Source organism: Sceloporus occidentalis, unplaced genomic scaffold, assembly GCF_023333645.1.
Source record: "Sceloporus occidentalis isolate IW3139 unplaced genomic scaffold, rSceOcc1.0.p SCAF_5, whole genome shotgun sequence".
Taxonomy (NCBI): domain Eukaryota; kingdom Metazoa; phylum Chordata; class Lepidosauria; order Squamata; family Phrynosomatidae; genus Sceloporus; species Sceloporus occidentalis.
The window spans coordinates 88,146,700-88,167,335 of NW_028316985.1; the positions used below are offsets into that span (position 1 = coordinate 88,146,700).

The following is a 20,636-nucleotide window of genomic DNA, read 5'->3' on the forward strand; positions in this document are numbered from 1 at the left end:
GCTCGGATCTAATGGGAGTCCACCAGTGGCCTACTGTTGAAAATTCCTCAAATCTGATGCCAATCCAGCAGGGAATTGAGACATGCAGTTTTTCATACCCCTGCATTCCAAGCACTATCTAAAAATTTCTTCTCAGATAATTTTATATATGTGTGTGTGTGTGTGTGTGTGTGTTGCTTTGATAATATTGTGTTTCTTCAAAAACTATTTGCAAATTAGTGTAAAACAGTTAACACGTTTTAAATAAAACACACATATTATTAACACCTCCTCTAACATTATGTGATCATTATTTAATATTACTTTATTCTTATCCCCTGCCTTGTTGTGTGAAATCATCCTAACTCATTGCTTATGGACTGGCAAAATGGAATGTGGGCTGTTAGCAGCTGCAACATTTGATGGAATGGAAGAACACTCAGCTCCCTTTCACTTCTGACTTTTATATACAAGCTACCAGATGCCTTCCCCAATTTTTAGCTTCATGGATAGTTCTTCAAAATAAATAATTTGACATCAAGATTGGGAATATGAAATACATTTGAAGACTCATTGATTTTTACTGGCTTTCTTCTTAAACTAAATGTTGTTCTCTTCCAGTGAAATTTTTTGTTATTACTGATGGAATCAGTCCCCAATGTGTTGTGTTTTGTGTGCGTGCATGTGTGTGTGTGTACTGAAGATGGGGTCATTATTTCTTGGCACAGCATGAATGAACTAGGTTTCCCCCTTTTGCTTCCAGTTGGCTCGCCACAATAAAGTACTGCAGCACATGCTTAAACCTGGGTCTGATCCAGAAGAAGGGGATGAAGCTTTGAAGCACTACGCAAATCACACAGCCCAGATTGAGGTAAAGGGTTGCTCACTGAATAGAAAATGTGTATAAAATGTTGACCTTTACTTCTCATTGTGCAGAAGACTATTTTTCTTCCTGGGAGTAATAATACTTCTTTACATATTGTTGTAGATTTGTGAAATGATCTCCTTCCATGCTGATTTTAGGGGTAAAAGTGGGTGAGCATCTCTTTCTGCAGATGAGTCAAGTCAGAGTTGAGCTTAAACTGTGGGTTAAAGAAGTCTCCACATTTAGTAGCACTAAATCTCCAAGTACTAAGTGCTGAAGGAAAATTACACCCTGTTTCCAAGCTTCTAGACCAATGATGACAAAGCCTTGGTGCTCCAGATATTTTGGACCAGCTCCTATAAAACAGCTGAAATGGCTGCTTGTGAAGGATGTGGACTTATAAAGCAGAACATCTGGTTGGTCTCTGATAGAAACAAAATGCAGGCTGGAGAACACTTGGTCTAATCTAGCAAGACAGCCTTTGGGTTTAGTTGGCCATATCAACCTGCTTTGTTCACAGGAACATGGGAACTTTTCCTCAAACATATAGAAATGAATATAAGCTGCTTCATTTCCCCAGACTGCAGCTTTGAAACCCTAGTCTAAAATCATCAAACAGTTTTGCCTAGGAGTTCTGCCATGTCAAAACAAGAGTGTGATGCAAATAGACTGATCTGAGTTTTAAACTTGTTATCTCCTAATGAAGCTGGAAAAATTGACAGTGTGTTGTACATTAATCATGATGGTCAAATATGAAACATTCGCAGCAGGAGAAAATGAATGCGGCATTTACTCAGGCCATTTTAATTGTCCACATTGGGCCCAAACTGAAGTCATTTGTCACGTCTCCCTAAATTGCAGGTGTTGACAGTTTAGAACCTAAAACGTCACAGTAGTTTTGATTAAGGATATGGATGACAAAATGCTGTGACTCTTTGCTCTGGTTCTGAATGTTAAATGTAGGAAAATGTTGATGCTGGCAAGTAAACAAATAACTTCAACAAAGAAAGGCTTCATTATGCATAATAATATATGTCCTTTCCCACCTTCACTGCAAAGTTGGATTACAGGGGCCAAATACAAATCTTATGCTTTAAAGGTTTTTTAGCAGACACGGTTTGAGTCCTGGGGCATAAGGGCTCTACTCTGGGGCATGTGAATGGTAATTAGGAGATGGCCTCTAACCAAGTGCAAAGGCTGATTTTCCATCAGTATTGCAACATAACTGAAAACTATTCAGAGCTCTAGTTCTGATTTTCCTGAATCATGCTGGAGGTTAGACTGGATGGCTTACAAGTCACCAAATCCACCTTCATGATTCTGATTTGCTAGTCCATTTTTCTATGGCTTCACTAATCACATTTAGAGGCATGCATAGATCCACAGATCCACAATCTGCTCAGGAGGGAAAAGCCCAGTTCCAAATTGTGAGAATCCAACACTGGGCCCATGTATCTGACACCCTTTGGTGTTTGTGATATCCAGACACACACATTCCTATCATCTGCATACAGAGTTATAACTCAAAACATACCTATCATTATTATTTTACTCTCTACGGTTGGTATCGCTGTAATTGATATTTTAATCCTGTGGCCCTCGGAACATATTTGGAGTCCTTAGGGAGGAGCAGATTTCCTCTGAGGTTTTCAGTGAAGCTCCAGCCTCAGAGGAAAAGATTCAGCATCAGATCACTCCTCCTGACCCTTCAACCACTGTGGAGGTTTCCCCTGTAATTCTCCCCTGCCCCCCGATTCGATTTTGGAGACAGGTTAAAAAGGGGTGATATGATGTGAGGGGGGACAAGTAGAGGGAGGATCTGGTTTCAGTAGATCTGTAGCTCTCACAGCCCCCCTCCATTAAGCTCCCTGCCGAAAGGGAAGTTTAGTTGTACCCCAGAATCCTTTCTCATTATTTGCAGTAAAAATCTGTTTCCACTGACAACAAAGAACATACCATGTGCACCTGACATTAACTCCACTGATACTTCTGCCATGCAGACAAGAGCCTGGCAGGGCTTTGAATAAGACAGCACTCTGCTTGTCAGCCTCGTTGTCTTTAGGCTGCAGCCTAAAAATACTAGTAATTTTGCTTTGTGAATATATTGTTTTTTAAAACATTTATGCAATTCTTTGGAAACCTGCTTGGGATTATGGAAGACAAAGTCCATAGTTTATTCCAGATTCACACAAATTGAAACTGAAATATTCCCACTGTATAGCTTGCTGTGAAAGCTATATGGTGCTTTGATGTAATCAAAATTAGAGATGTTTCTCGTTACGTCCTGTAGACAATTTGTATCACTGCCAAATTACATTGTCCTGTCTTGCCTATGAGATGGATAGAATTTAACCATATTTATTATCCCCTGTGTCTCTTTCCTCCTTCCATATGAGCAAGAAGCAACAATTTATAATTGATATTCAAACTTTGTATGTGTCTGAGTGAGAAACATGTATTTGCAGATTGTCCGTCATGATAGAACGATGGAACAAATAGTCTTCCCTGTGCCAAATATTTGTGAATTCCTCACACATGAATCCAAGTGTCGTGTGTTTAACACTACGGAAAGAGACGAACAAGGAAGCAAAGTGAATGACTTTTTCCAACAGGCTGAGGATCTGTACAATGAAATGAAATGGCAAAAGAAAATCAGGAGTAAGTACAGTCCTAAAACAAAAAAACTTCTATGAATCTCTCTGTTTGCTAGCTGTTATTGAAACTTCAAGCACTTGTTTTCCAACTCAGCTCCAAAACACAATGCAGAAATAATCCAGTTTGAGATTGCTGTAACTACCCTGGCTCAATGCTAGGGAATTCTGGGCACTGTAGTTTTGTGAGACATTTAGCCTTCTCGGTCAGAGAACTCTGGGCCACAGTAAACTAGAATTCACAGGATTTCCTAGCACTGAACCAGGACAGTTAAAGTGGTCTGAAACTGGATTATTTCTGCAGTGTGTTTTGGATGTCAGTTTGGGAAAAAGAAACTATTTTTGATCCAAATATATCCATCTACAGTCACATTGTACAAGTGCTGTTTCACTAAACTAACTTTAAAAAAACTTTGATGAAACAACCTCAGACTTTATCTATTGTTTTTTAAACAGCAATAATTTGATCTGAAAAGGCTATTTATTTCTTGTTTGTCTTCCCACCAATCTTAGGTATACCTTATTATTCTTGCAAATATCCCACTGGAGATCTTTAAATCCTTTGAGGATGTGTCTTCTTGAATTAAGATCACAACCACTGAAGAATATTCTTAGACATATTGGCACCCAGTGTCCAGATGAAATTAAAAGAAAATTACATTTTGCACAGTTAACTATCAGTGCATGTAAGAAGTGTTAAGTCTGAGATTATTTCAGCAAGGTGCTTTAGAGTAATAGCCCACTGGCTCATGCTTAAGATGTAATATTTAATTATTATTTCACTATATTTCTTATTCCTCAGAATTTTGTTACTTAACTAGGCAGGTTATCTGTTTGGTCAAATTTAGTCCACTCTTTTCTCCCTAGTTTAGGGTGTGACTCTTTTGCAGATAACAGACAGTTGTGTTTTGGCTCTTTTGCTCACAGTCTTGCTGGAACTGGTCTCCCATGTGGCATAGCTAAGAACTGGTTAGAGGACTATGGCAATGAATCCTAGGGCAGGCTGTGTTAGGGATGTTTCCCATAAGCCTGAAATTCTATAGTCATTTCTATGATAATAAGCTGCAATGAACTTGAAGGGCTTTACATCTGAGCAGATACATATAAGCTCGGAGTATAACAAACTCAAGAATGTTTTACATATCCACTGAGTGTATGATAAGCCTGACTGTTTATTATTGTTTCCTGGCCTAGTTTACAATTCATTTTGGGCAAATACATCACTGACGGATTGCATCATGAACCCAAACCATGATGAAGATACCATTACAGCCATTCTAAAATTATTTAATCAGTGTAGCCAACTCTTGAAGTTGAAAACATTTGTGTTGATGCTGCACATTAACATTAGATTAAATAAAAAAGAAATTTGTAACATGTTAGTCTTTAAACTTTAAAACTTTAGAAAAGAACAATATCTTATTAAAACAAATATTGGAAACCGCTTTGATCTACAGGAAAGGCAGTATATAAATAAAGTTATTATTATTATTATTATTATTATTGCTAGGTAGAATACATGGGGAGGAATCAGCCCCCCCCCCCCAAAGGATCAGCAGAACCAGCTGGTGAGATTCTTATTAGTTCAGGAGTTTAACCCGAGGTCAAAACATTTCAGTTGTAGCTGCCAGTTGTAAATTTCATTTGAACGTTTGCCAGTTGCCCTCTTTTATCCTATCCATATGGAACATATGGGATATGTTCCAAAATGGTCCCAGACCTTGCGTGGAACTGTTTCAAAAGCATAAACCCTGCTCTCCGTGCACAGTATCTATCTCTTCAGACCTCCTGTCATGACCCCAGGAATTTCCAATGTGGTTTTGTCAGATACTAATCTGCTCCAAATGCTCTGTACCTGTATCTTCCCAAGTTGTTTTAAAAAGTCATACCGTCCATATGATGCTTCTTGCTTTTTACCACCTGCTATCCCTGCTGTCGAGTAACATGCTATTTCTGCTGTCGAATAACATGGCTACCACCTTAATGCTCATCTGATACAGTGGTTTGATATTGTTGACATGATTTGAGATAACACAATATTGGATATGTAAGATTTCAGAATGAATAATTCATTTCTTATTTCTATCAAAATCTATTTTATTGATACATCTTCATAACAATATGTTTCTTAAGTGAATAGTGACCTACTTCTGCTTCTTACATTTGTGAGAATTATATCCGGAAGTATTATCCAAAGAGGCTTTACATCTCCAGCCAAACCACAAAGACACTGGATCTGAGAACTGCTGACCAGGCAGTTTCTCCAACTACAGGAGTGCTAAACAACTCATTCTGTAAATTAGGTACTAGGCAGTCATTCCTCAGTGCCCTCTGAAATCAAGCAGAACTCAATCAGTTAGAGCATGTCAGACTTCAAGCTGACTTACTGTATTTCCATGTGATACTTTGTAGGACAAAAACAAGAGACTGTCATGTGAAACAGCTCTAAAGCCCTTCAGACCCAGAAATCAACAAGAACTCATGCTTGGTCACAAGTGAAATCAGAACAGTTGATCTGTATTGAGTCTAATTGCATTCAGTTAAGAGTCAGCCAAACATTTTACTTAAGATGTTTTCTGCTTAAAGGCCGCAAACATGTCTCTCTTTCTGTACAAAGAAGAGTGCCAAGAGGTTTCAGAAACCATATGTGAAATAGCCTGTATGAAATATTAACAGATGGTTCATTCATTCTTGATTTTCTAACCAAGTAAGGAATCCTGATATTCCTAAAGCGTGTGTGTTATGTGTGTATGAGATTCCCACGCTACAATTTTGTAAGAGCATTGGAGAACCAAGTGAACCAAACTTTCAACAGTCATGATTTTACCCCCATATTTCCTATTACCATGTATGGATGTGAGAGCTGGACCGTGAGGAAAGCTGATAAGAGGAAAATAAACTCATTTGAGATGCGGTACTGGAGAAGAGTGCTGAGAGTACTGTGGACAGTCAAAAAGACAAACAAATGCATCCTTGAACAGACTGAGCCTGAAATCTCCCGGGAAGGAAAGATGATAAAGTTGAGGCTGTCATAATCATGACACATCATGAAAAGGCATGACTCACTGGAAAAGACAATAATGCTAGGAAAGGTAGAGGGATATAGAAAGAAAGGAAAACTGTATGCTAGATGGATGGACTCTATTTTTTTTAATTTTTATTATAACATACATACATACATACATACATACACATATACATATATAGCACATTCCTCTATACCTATATATTAACCCATATATATTTACCTATAAACATTTCACCTATCTATTTTCTACATATGACACGTTACATATATTACCTATATCATTTTTCCAACCTATATTTACTTTCATTCTGAATTATTATCATTATTATTATTATTATTATTAACCTTTATTTATAAAGCACTGTAAATTTACACAGCGCTGTACATACAATCTTTTTAATTGGACGGTTCCCTGCCCTCTTCTCTTCTTATTAGCTTTTTCCTTTTCTTATGTCATTACTTGATTTATTGATTGATTTTTCTCTATATTCTTTTTCTAATATTCATTTACTAGATCCCATTCTTTTTCTTCCTCCTCGTTATCATCCTTTTCTCCTTTCAAATGTTTAGAAAGTTTATCAGCCTCTCTCATGTCTAATAATTTTCTCAACCATTCTTCTAATGTCAGGGTTTTTATTGTTTTCCACTTTTGTGCAGCACCTTGGCCATTTTAATCATGTATAATACTAATTTTGAATATTTTTTTCCTAAATCTTTCCCCAATCTATATGTCAAGTTTAGAAGGTACAGCTCTGGATTTATTTGGAAGGTCTTTCCTAAAATATTCATTATAGCTGTATGTATCATATTCCAAAGTTGTTTCGCTTTTTTACAAGTCAGATCTTGCCTGCTGCTGCACCTGGAGACCTGGTGGGCATAACTGAGTCAAATTGACAGGCCTTCTTCAGTTAGCCAGGTTTCAGTTATACATGCAACATCAGTATGCTAGTCCAGGATCAAGTCCTGGATTATACAGCTCCTCCTAGTCATTGACCTGACATTAAGCAATAGTATTTTGTGGTCTGATAGGGTTCTCCTAGAATAGCAAGGAATCTGTTGGTTGGATGGTGACCCAGAAAGAGGAACAGGCAAGAGATGCCTCTCTCACTTTCCTCCACTGGCTTGTTCTACCTCTTCTGCAGGAATCCTTCTGCAGCACCCCTTATATATTCTGAACACATATTTGGCTGACCAGTAATACAGAACAAACAATCATAAACAAACACACAGGCCAGTTTAGACTGAAGCATTCCCAGTACTTAGCCAAAGCTGGCTTTGTGGGATTCTATTCAATAGGTGTTCAGTTTTCTTATTTAGAGAGAAAACATGTTGTTCTAGCAAAAGCTTCCCAAAGCCAATGTGTAGTACCTTGTCTTCTCTACTGTCCATTACATTTAGATTCAGTAAGCAAAGTATGTCTCTGTTGTGCCCCAAGCTAACAATTGGCACCAGAACTCACTGAGTACTGAGTGCCCTTGAAGACCTCACATATCTGGTCCAACAGAGGAAGCATATCAGATTCACATCAACATTCTGCTGTTTCAACTTGCCCTTCCTGTATTTGACCATAAGTTATAACCGAATATCACACGAATTTAGATGTGCAATAGATCAGTACTACTGAGTCTGCTGAACCATAGATAAAAGGAAGGGGTATACCACGGCCTATGGAGACCGGGCAAATGGATGTACACATGTATGCCTGAAGTCTAGCATTATGTCCTGCTTATGATGGGGGCTCACTTCCAATGCCCAATCATTTTTAAATAATTTCCAGTTAGTGACTTTCATATGGAGTCCATCTAGCTCACTGTGGTCAACTCTGATGTGTGTGTTATGGCAGGTGCTCTACTGAAAGTGGTCTTGCTTGCTAGATGTCATTTCTCTGCTGAGTCCAGTGAGATGGGAATGCCTGAATATGTGGAAGTGGAACATTTAGATAGAAAAAATATTTTTGCTTCATAACAAAGTGATGGAGTTTGAAGAGTCCCCTCCATGCCTAATACAAACTTGTAAAATGGCACTCTATCTAACCCCACCCCCATGATCCTTTGTCATTTTTGAAAAATGAACCTGGGGAAAAAAACGAGGCATCATTTATGCCATTTTGGTTCTTTTAATTCCTTTTATTTATTATCCTCATTTTGCTGGATGCCTGTTTTATATTTATAGTCAAGCAAGGCAGTACAGAATATTAATTATACACTGGTACACAGAAAAATGCTCAGTAGACACTGTTCCCTGCCTCTAGGGTCTAGTGTCAGTTTTCTATTAACTCTGGAGTCTTGATGCCTAATCATTTACTCACACATATTCTGGGGCCCCTTGGTCATGACTGTGTACTATCTATGACCATGTTTACCATGCTATCTGATTTGATGTACTGGAAATTATATTTTCCCAATATGCCAGGCGAAAATGTAGCCAATTAGTACCAGCTGGCTACAAGTATTTATTTCCTGGAAAATCACTAGGAATGGCAGCCAGTGGTCCATAGGGATTGAGATCTCATAGGGACTGAGATCCCATGGGGCCAGCACCTGTCCAGGAACCACTACTGAGCAGCAATGGTCTATGAGATCTCAATCCCTATGTTACTCTGGAGGTATTCCTTCATGGTTGCCAGCACATGATAAGAAAAAGTACAGTATGACCTGCTTCATTGTTTGGATACAGAATCATAGAGTTGGAAAAGACCACAAGGGCCATCCAGTCCAACCCCCTGCCATGCAGGAAAACTAAATCAAAGCATCCCCACATGTGCTCAATACTTGTTTGAATTCTTCTTTGTTGATTTCCCCATTTTTCCATTTCTTATACATGCCCCTTTTAAAACATAGCTCAGTTGAAAGTTCTTTAGTCATCCATCCTGGTTTCTTAAGACACCTCCCATTTTTCCTCCTCTTTGGAACAGTTTGAAATTGTGCCTTCAGTATCTCCCTTTTGAAAAACTCCCATCCCTCCTGGACTCCCTTCTCTTTTAGTATTCCTGACTATAGGGTCACCCCCAGTATTTCCCTAAGTTTACTGAAATCAGCTTTCCTAAAGTCTTGAATGTGTGTCTCACTATGCCTGGCTTCTGCTTTCCACTGTATAACAAATTCCAGGAGAACATGATTACTCCCACCTAATGATCCCACCACTTGCACCCCATTAACCAAGTCATCTTTGTTGGTTAGGATCAGATCCAAAATAGCTGACCCCCTTGTTGCCTCTTCCACCTTTGGACAATGAAACTGTCTTCCAGGGTGAAGAATTTGCTAGACCTTGAGGTTTTGCCTGAGTTTGACTTCCAGCAAATATCTGGATAGTTGAACTCACCCATCACTACATCATTTCTCCTTTCTGAGTGTGTGGTCATCTGTTCTAGAAAGGCACCATCCAATTCCTCAGTTTGACTTGGGGCTCTGTAGTAGACTCCCACAATAACATCCTTCCCCTTTATTTCTTATCCAGATGATCTCTACATAGCTTCCAGGATTTAAGTCCTGGATGTCTTCACAGGTGTAAACATCCCTGACATATAAGGCTATTCCTCCTCCTTTCCTGTTTGACCTATTTCTCTTAAAAATATTGTACCACTGTATTCCTACATTCCAATCATGAGACTCATCCCACCAGGTTTCAGAAATGCCTAGGTTTGTATTGGAAGCTATAATTTTATATATTCAAGGTGGGATTGTTATATTCAGAAATCATTGAGGAAGTCCAGACTTTTAACTCAGCTGTCAATTGAGAACATCATGCTTTCTTGTGGATTCTTTATTTAACAAAATCCTTTCGATGTGACTTCCATTATCCCATATTACACTATATACATAGGAAAGGGGCAAGGTGACTTCCAGCCAGTCTGCAATAGAATTCACTAATAATACTGCAGTTTACAGGTGGCTTATAGCTTGATTGGATTTCCAGCCATAAATCCACCGTATAAAACTCTTCTCACATTGCAACAAAAGTCAGTCTATCTATTTGAATGGTGTCTCCAGACCGCTATGGTGTCTTCCTAACCTGGCCCAAATCCAGCACTTGATTACTTTGGAAGTTCTTTTTTCCCATTAACTTGCACACAAACACAAAACTGCTGTATTTGCCATTACTTTTTTAGAAAGGGAGATGTGCTATATTTCTACATTAGATGTCTTTCTTTTCATAGGGACAAGGAGTGAAGAAATAAAAACAAAACATAAATTGAACGTGACTCTTTGTCAATATAATACTTAAATCCATGGCTCTTGCAACCTGTTGGCTGCTCTTGCCTCTTGACAGAAATTTCCTGTACATTTTCTGTTCTAATGCCGCTTCTATTTGTTTTTTGCAAATCTTACAAGAACAGGATGCCCAGTATAGATAAAAGAATACAGAGAAAAAAGTTTGCATAAATATTCTCAGTAATGATATATAACATAGATTCAAAACACACTGGAGAAATAATCTAGTTTGAGACCACTTTAATTGCCCTGGATCAATGCTAGGGAATTCTGGGAACTGTAATTTTGTGAGTCATTTAGCCTTCTCTGTCAGAGAGCTCTGGTGCCATAATAAACTAGGGCCTGTTACAGACAGCCAAAATAAAGCTGCTTCGAGTCACTTTGGAGGTATGGTATTTCAATGATACATGCGTCCTAAGAATCCAAAGGCCGCACCAAAGCCACACTCCAGTCCTAAGGACTGGAGTGCAGCTTTGGTGAAGCTTCCAGACTGTTAGGACTCATGCATCATTGAAATACCATACCTCCAAAGTGACTTGAAGCAGCTTTATTTTGGCTGTCTGTAACAGGCCTAGAATTCCCAGGATCCCCTAACACTGCTCCAGGGGAGTTAAAGCAATCTCAAACTGGATTATTTCTGCAGTGTGTTATGGACCATAGCGTTTTTTCCCCCTTCATGTTTGTGGACTTACATCCTGGCCTGTTTCCCCTGAGCACTGATAAACATCAGCTGTTTCATCCTCATCAGCCTTAATTCTTTGTTTCTGAATAGCTTTCTTTCTCTTTTCCCATAATGCATAGTTTTACCTATGTATAAGATCACAGGTAAATGTGTAGACATGTGTGGCAAGGCCTTTTTCAGCAAGAAATAGTGCAAAGACCATGTTTGAAATGACCCTGTCTGGCAGTGGCTCTCCAAGGCCTCATTTCATTATGGGAATGGACCCTGACTTATTTCATTTCATTTCTAGTCATTTCATTACATTTTAAGTGTTTAATTTCATTTTTAGTCCTCTGAGTCATTTAGAAGATTGGATTCTTTCACTTTTTTAAATTAAAATAAATTTCACTTGAAGACATGATATTCAGGATTAGCCAGGATTTAATGTTAAGAACAAGTTTTGCTACCTGAGTCAAAGGTTAAAATGGTGCCTCCTTCCTATTCCACATATAGAATAGAGTGTTTGTTGAGCCTTGCATCAACATTGCCAGTTGGACAGTGTTCTTCATCATAACCAAGGATAGCAAGTTAGCTTATAGTGCAAGACAAGTTAGGTGTCATCAATAGCTTGATTCTCCCTACATCTCACTGATGCCCACCAACAGATGCCACCTAAACCAGCTGACCTCACTCTGCCTAATGATAAAGTCACTTGCTGGTCCCAACTGTTGCTTTTGGATTAACACAATTTCTGCTACCAAGTCATCATGATGTTCTTCCTTCCTAGATAATCCAGCTCTGTTCTGGTTCTCGCGACACATATCCCTCTGGGGAAGTATATCTTTCAATCTGGCTGTTTTCATCAATCTAGCAGTTGCTCTTTTTTATCCATTTGGAGATGATGGAGATGAAGGTAAGTAGTTTCATTTCTAAATGTTCAGCTCATTACTGGAGCAATGAAATACAAGAAGATTTCTGTATTTTAGAAATCACCTATGGTCAGGGAAACGTTTCAGACAAGTAAATATCATCTGCACAAGGAGGGTTCTTGGCAGAACCTTCTGGCCAGGAAATGACAGGATACGAGTGTCACAACAGAGAAGCCACCCTGTCTTCACTTCCATCACTTTTAATTTCTGTAATGTGTAAACATGAAGTACTACTGAAGGCACAGATGATAAAGAAAATAAAGATCTATTAGAGGTGTCTTATGCTTACACAGGGCCATACCACTGAACAATAGAAGTAAATTGATCTTATGTTGTGCACCCAAAAGAACTGTGGCAGAAAGTACTGTTGAACCAGATTTATTTTATTTTATTTATTAGATTAATATCCTGTCTTTCTCCCAAAATGGAATGCAAGGTGGCTAATGGGATGTAGTGCTAATATACACTCCGTGTAATTCAGAACAAAAAAGGTTAAAAAAGGGTCTAACTCATTGTTGTTCTGACTGGGGAAATTAGATAATAATAATAATAATAATAATAATAATAATAATAATAATAATTTGTTTTATTTATATACCTCTATTCCAAAGATCATAGCGGTGAACAGCAAGTAAGCTAATTAGCAAGTAAGCTAATTTGCCCCCAACAGTCTGGGTACTTATTTTAGCGACCTCGGAAGGATGGTCAGGTGATAACCTGATTGACTGTATTTTGCATATGTAAGAGTACACATCAGTTCTCAAATTTGAGAGATAGTAATTTGAAATATAGAGACACAGAAGCAAGGAGGACTGGGGCTGGTATCCTAAAATGGGACAGTTGCACTAAAAGATATTTGTGAAATTCATGGGGTCTACATTCTGAAATAAATTCACTTGAGCTGCAGCCCCTGGATCTGGTTGCAGATCAGGAGGAGGAACATGGTCCATTTCAGAATCCACTTCCCTTTAACAGGATGTGATATGGTCCGTGGGCTACCTATTAACACCTACCCCTGCCTTTCTAATGAGTTTCATCCTCTTGGATCAGTTAGAAAACACAACAGCTCCCAAATGCCTTGCAAATTGGGCCACAAAACATCCTGGACATAATGATGGATTTGCCCTTCCCTTGAACTATGTACAGAACAAAGGTTGGCTGCCACCATTCATACACCGGCCATCTTTTCTTTTTATAAAGAAAGTTCAAAGGAAGGAACAGTCACTGTCATGCCAAATTCTCCCCAGGTTATTGCATCTATACTAAAAGGTATTCAAAATGGCTACAGCCCATTACCAGTGTGGTGTTAAAAGGCCACCCACTAATCATCTAATAAAACCATAAGTGCTTCTTGTAAAGAGGATAAAGACTTCCAGATTTTTGTATCTAATTTAAAATTTGCACAGAGATGGGGCAAAACAATCTTTTGTACTATTGATATGGGTCATACTTAGACTGATTCACCAATCTCTTGTGTGAAATAAAACTATCCAAGATCCCTTTTTGTTAACTTTCTCTTTAGTTCTTTAATTGAGAATTCCCCATGCCTCTACCATGTGCAAGCTTGTTCACTGAGATGCTCACATCTTCCACAGCATCTGATTTACTCTTGTCATTTGTTCATTTGGGTTCTTTCCCTCAGCTGACTAGCTATTTTGCTCCTGTCATGTGCTCTTGGGATTGCAGAAGTCCATTCAAATACAGCATTCCTGGAATGATTAGGTCAACCCCAGAACCTAGAGCATGTGGACATGTCCTGAGAAAAACAAAACAAAAACAAACACCTTCCCCTCAAAAAACCCACTTCTTCCCTTGCAGTAGTTTCTATCATGAGCACCATGTGGGAAGAACCCACCCTACAGCCATTCTGTTTTTGTTAACCATATCCTTACTGATTGTTCACAAAAACCGCATTATATTAAGTCAAGCTTGAAAAGCTGGATGAAGTACAGAATGAGTAGTTGCACCAGTGCTGAAATGGCAGCTTTATTTATTAAGAGTTCCTAGGTTAACTAGACAACCGTGCAGAAGAATGTTAATGCTTACAAGACTGCAAGCTGGAAAAGAACAAGAAAGTTCTCTTCCCACCCCTCCACAAAGTACACCTGTTTAATGTGGCAAAATCTTTTCTGGCATGTGTTTTTACAGGTGAGAGCTAGGAAAAAAACCTGATCAAAACCAAAAGAACCCACAAAAACAGCAGCGCAGACAGGTTCAGTCTAACCTTGCCTCTAACATACTATTTTTCGATGACGAGAGATGTATTTATTTGTACTATAAAAGGGGGCATTCAGATACGCAGCTTGCCTATTACTGCAGTGTGGAAGAGTATACTTCAGAAAAGCAGCTCTTTCCATTTGATTCTTTTGCATATCCAAACTGGTTTCAAGCCTTGGGGATTTTTTTTTTTAAAAGCACATTAAGTATAGGCTTGCATCTTCTTTGTGGGCTTGAGGTCCTTGTGAGGATGTCCCTTATAAGGGACAGATGCTCATGATAATACAGACTCCTGTTTGACTGGTTTCTTGATGATGGATGGGCAGTGACCTGGAAAGACCCACAACTACCATGTGGGCTGAGAGGAAAGGTCAGTTTCCAGGCCTCTCCACTTTAATCATCCGCTGAGCCAGCCTGTCACTGGGAGCATTTGTAATGATCAAGGGAGGTGGAGGAAGTATTAATGAGGAGCACATGCTTCTCCGTGAAATTGGACTCACTCCAGTGGTGATGATTCACGTGAGCAATCAGGTGAAAGCCACTTCTGGTCACATTACTATGTGAATTTGTGATGAACCCATGACCTAGAGGGAGAAGGCTTTATATCCCTTTTCCAATCCCTCTGGTAATCCAGTTAAAGTTTAAACTGAGCACATTTGAAAGCAGCTTTTGCTTTTGTCTGTAGCTTTTAGAGACACGGTACAACATTCTTATTGTGAGCTATGACAAAACAGAGATGTAAGCATTCCCAAAGTACCGTAGTAGTTGTCATTGTCATAGTTTATGTGAATAAATAAACAACATTTTCTAGACTGCCTTGTGCTCAGAGCAGTTCACATACAAAAATGAACATAGTGACCGTAAATAAAATTCTCATGTTTTTCATCTGCCAGCAGGCAAAGACCTTTCTATTTAAACAGGATTTAGGCTATTAACTGGTTGCCGTAGAAAGGATTATTTAAGGGGGGGGGGGGGGAACTAATCTTTTTAAAACTGTTTTTTAACTGTTTTTATTGGGTTTTAGTTATATCTTGTTTTAATCTATGGTGTGAGACATCTTGAGTCTCACAGCAGGAAAAAAATGGGGTAGGAATGAAATACATACATAATAAATAATAATAAATAAGCAACAATAAGTTAAGTTGATAACATGACCATCAACAACAATCTAATAATAAGTGAACCTCATAACATTAACTCAGTTACAAAACAGGAATGATTTATATATTATAATTGTCAATGCCACTAATAATAATAATAATAGAAGCTCCTCTTATTATTATTATTATTTCTAAGGTTACTAAAATTATCAGATTTTGATTTGGGAGGAAATGCTGCAATGGACATATGATAGGAAGAAAAAGGTTCAGACACCTTGTCTCACCCCTGCTGCTTCATCACTGAAAATCACTTCTTTCTGCAGCTGCTTTTTGCTAAGAGAAGCAATCATGCAGTCAGACAGCAAAGTGGCTTTAAAAGGGAATTAGACAAAATCATGAAAAACATACCAGTGGCAGTGGGACGTGAAAGCTAAGTGGGACCTCTATGCTTAAAGGTATGAGGCCAGAGCTTGGGAAAATTACTTCCCAAAATCTGCTAGCATGCATGGCCAATGAACATGATATTTGTAGGTTTCTGAAAGTTATAAAAAGTACTTCTTCCAAGCTCTATGCCATCTTATTGAAAACTAAATAATACAGGCAAGATAACAGGAAGACTATTGCATTCCTGTCTGCTTAAGTGCTTCCCATTGTGTTTGGTCTCCTAGGGTTCACATTTTCTTTTGTAGTTAATTTGCCATTGGCCTTGAAAGGGAGACTGATGGCTAAGAATTAGACTGTACTGGTGTATTCCTTTTCTCCCGACCCTCCTTCTTTTATCTACCCAAGGATTCATTTTGCTGTGGTACCCCTTTTTCTGTCAGATAGCCCAAAGACCACATGTTCCAAACACAGCAACATATGAATGAGACTTAGGTGATGTGACAGCAGAAGGTAGAGGAGGAGGAGGAGGAGGGCGAAGAGGAGAAGAAGCCATATCATAACTGATTCACTCATTTTATGTGCAGCCATCTTTCACTCTTGAGCTAAGTTGAATAGCAGAACGCTACTACATGTGGGCTGAGGCAAATGACAACAGAGGACAGCTATGCAAAGCAAGAAGAATACTTCCTTCAGCCAACTAGTCCGTTCCTTAGCAAAATTCACTTAAGAAATGAAATCACAGAAGTTCAGTTCTGATACAGAAAAGAAAATAGACAGATGGCAACCTTTATTGTTTTTTTAAAACACCTGTTGTTCTTGTTGTTTAGCTCCCCTCAGCAGTTCAGTGAATTTTTATGGTTGGTTTATTCAATTATCTCACTTGTTCATTACCATTTGGCAATGGGTGCTTATTAAAATAACATGAACTATGCAGCTCACATGCTGTGAGACTTGAGCTAGATTGACACATCACAGAGGCCCTTGCTGAGAGAGTCAATGCTGGAAGAATTTGGTATATGCAGGGTAAGGTGCTGAATTATTTCAAATTTTGCTATTTGAATTTTTTTTACAACCCAAGTCTCTTTTCACTGAGAGTTACGGCCAAGTAGGTGTGTATAGGATCACAGTCTTGACCTGAAATCCCAATACAAAAGGATTAGAAAGTAACCACCACTGAAAGCAGTGGGACATTGAACACAATGGAATCTATTTGCAACTAAACACGAACTGATACAGTTATTCCCCTCGCTATATGATGGAAACGAAACTTTACAGCTGGGAGAAATGGTCCAGCTTTCACCATACCTTGATTTGGAGAAATCAGCTAGTGGAAGTTTTTCATTGCATGGAGGGGGAGAAAGAAAATTAATTGTTAATGTGTGACGAGAAACTTGCTTTTAAAGGCACAGGGCAGGACCTGTCTACTAGTCTTTTTGCAATCTTGCTCACTCTTTTGGCAGTACAATTGTAACTATCAGTCTGAGTAAGATGCAATAATACAAAGCCACAACACAACACAATTTCATTGGTGTATGTGTTTAAATGGAACCTTTAGAGTACAAGATAAGATACTGCATTAAACAGAACACTGGTCTTGAAACAGTAATACGATCCTTGTATTATAGAGAAATAATCATCTTTTCTTTCTTTCTAGGCACTCTTTCTCCATTATTTTCAGTTCTTCTCTGGATAGCAGTGGGCATCTGCACATCCCTGCTTTTCTTCTTCTCTAAACCTGTGGGTATTCGCCCATTTTTAGTGTCTGTAATGCTCAGGTCCATATATACTATTGGCCTTGGGCCTACATTGATTCTTCTTGGTGCTGCTAATGTAAGTACACACAAAAAGAGACTATGACACCCACTCATGGCTGGTTATCTGTTTTTCCACATTCTTACACAGCTGAAAAACTGTAGTTTCAGCATGTACAAATAATACATTTAATTTCAACTCCCATTTACTCCAGGTTAAATCAAACTAAGGTGTTTATCACACTGAGCTTTTTAGAGATTTTGCTGCTCAGATCCGGGGTGACTGCGGGTCCAATGATGTGGATTCACAGCACAAAGTGAATGTGTTATCAGACGCGATTCCTTTCTATGGGTGCTCCTTCCGTGGCGCTTCTGCAGTGATTCCAAAGTGACCCCTCATTTTTGTGAAATTGGAAAAAAAGTGAATTCACAGAATTCGCTTTCAAGCTCACTTCGATTTCACTTCAAATTGGTCTGGTGTGGAAGATCACTCCAATGTCGCCCCCCTTGGCCCCCTGCATCCTGCTCCTTCATCCCCCTCCTCCTCCTTCATGCCATCTCGTCCTCTCTGCCACCCTGCCACTCATCCCCTCATGTCCTGACTGCTCTTGCATCCCCATATCGTCCTCTCTGCCACCCTGCAACCTATCCCATCATCCCCTGACTGCTCCTTGAGCCTGATCCTAGCTCTAGTGACCCCCTGTAACCTATCCCATCACCCCCTGCCTGCTCCTTGAGCCTGATGAAGGATAACAGGTAAGGAGGGGGCAGGGAAGGGGGACAGCGTCCAGAGCCCCACAAAGCATGTGCAAGGGTCCCAATTCGAATCATTGAATCCGCATGGTATGCACCGGTGTGGTAATACAATTTGCACTCACTTCGCTTTGTGTGAATCCGCATTACATGACTTGCCTTGGATTCGATTCCCCCTCGATTCAGAAGGGCAATGGAAGGGCAACCAGGTGTGATAAAACATTCATGTTACAACATGAATTCACATAGTTGAACCAGGAGTCACCCCGGATCTGAGCTGCAAAAAGCCCCATGTGATAAACCACCTTGTGTCCCATACATTGAGCTACAGCCACTTTCTAAGGATTGTTCAGCTCCCAGATAATTCAGCTCTTTGTTTTTGCACAGTGAAAACTCAGAATGTATACTTGTATCTGTTTCAAGTGTGAAGTGGTGATAAAACAAAGAAATTAAACTATAATTTGGTTGCGGTGCATCTGAGATGTGTAGAACTGGCTGATCACTCATGTGTGATGGGGACAGAAGCTGCTATAGTGAGTAGTACTGCTCCTAACTTACTTGGTAACCTCATGTGCTTACTCTGTCCCAAAATAGGGATCCATCATGGTCAGCTCTTGAAATGCTTGAGATGCCATGGTTTTTCTCACCCATTTTTCTTTGAGTCCTTCTGCTCACTCCTTTTTTCTTCAGTTATAAATTACAAAGAAGGTGGATGTGAAAGATGAAGGGAAATCCTCTTGAAGAGGATCTGCTTACTCCCCCACTCACCTCATCTTTGGCTAAGAAATTATTTGGGATTCTCAGAAACGTTTCAGCTCCCTGAAAAGTTTCAGGTCCATGCCTATGTTATATAGGAAACCTGAGCCCAAGCGTCAACAAAGGACCCATAGGGCTTATGAGTGAAGCACCAGTTTTTATAGGGAACATTGGACTGAGTGTGAGTCTGGACTTGTTTCATTTGACTGAATTTTCCATTAGTCTAGCAGGGATCTACTTAGGGACTTCCGCTTAAGGTCAGGCTCACCATGGACCTGATGGGCCCATTATTTTCCATTCTGCTGATCAGGCTTGAATCTTTGGGAGCAATTCTGAGTACATCTTAATAGTTCAACTTGTCACGGGACAAATAGACTTCACTTAAGCATACAGTAGAAGAAAATAGTAACAATTATAAAAAGGCTTGCTGCCATCTGTTACTATTTTGACTGTAAACTGTGTGTTTTTAATATCTTTTTGATCATGGCTTATGAACCGCAATACTGAGTCTTTTCCAAATGCTGTGTGGCAGTGGTTCTGAAGCTTTTACCAGGGATCCCCTTGAAATATCTTTTGTTGTCGTGGGCCCACAACTCTTAACTCAAGATTTAAAACCCTAAAGTGCACCAAACATTTGATTTGGTTTGATCTGTAGGCCGCCTTTCTCCCTGGAGGTAGATTAAGAGGCTGACCTGCTATTATACGGTGTTTTAAAAGGGCTCCCATTCTCATCCCAAGAGTAAAAAAGGATGGTGTTTTCTTATTAGCTGTTAACCCCATTCTAGCTTGAATGTGTGGAATGTTGGCTTTCCTCCCTGCTTCAAATTAGCACTTTTGCCTTTTAAAGTGCTAATTTGAAGCAGGAAGGAAAGCCAACATCTTTCATTTCCAGTGCTGTGTGATGTAACAATACATTAGGATTGTATATGGTGTCTGCATGATACCATGATCTAATTTTGGTAAATGTTCCACATTATTTAATATGGTATTTTAAGGAACAATGGGATCAGGCTTGTAAAACATAATAAATTTCCTCCTTGTTGCTTCTCTCTTGCTCCCCTTCCCCATTCTCCCTGGGCAGCTTTGTAACAAGATTGTATTTTTGGTGAGCTTTGTCGGAAATCGTGGCACATTTACTCGTGGGTACAGAGCAGTCATCATGGACATGGCATTTCTCTACCACGTGGCCTATGTCCTTGTCTGCATGCTGGGCCTCTGTGTGCATGAATTCTTTTACAGCTTCCTGGTGAGTATATTTCTGGAGTGAGAATCAGATATGGTTGAAAGGGAAATACAATGCACCCAGTTATGAACATTTTCTGAAAATTGATTGTTCAGCTTTTCAGCAGAG

At 39.3% G+C, this 20,636-nt stretch overlaps 1 protein-coding gene across 3 annotated transcripts in view; it reads left to right on the forward strand.

Moving 5' to 3' along the window:
* ITPR2 (inositol 1,4,5-trisphosphate receptor type 2) overlaps positions 1 to 20,636 on the forward strand; it is a 256,626-nt gene that overhangs the window by 202,592 nt on the left and 33,398 nt on the right. For all 3 annotated transcript variants that reach the window (XM_089524659.1, XM_089524661.1, XM_089524660.1), the window contains exons 46-50: positions 743 to 850; positions 3,310 to 3,502; positions 12,183 to 12,308; positions 17,680 to 17,855; positions 20,367 to 20,531. In XM_089524659.1, coding sequence (XP_089380785.1) covers positions 743 to 850; positions 3,310 to 3,502; positions 12,183 to 12,308; positions 17,680 to 17,855; positions 20,367 to 20,531 — 768 coding nt within the window. The remainder of the gene's footprint in view (positions 1 to 742; positions 851 to 3,309; positions 3,503 to 12,182; positions 12,309 to 17,679; positions 17,856 to 20,366; positions 20,532 to 20,636) is intronic.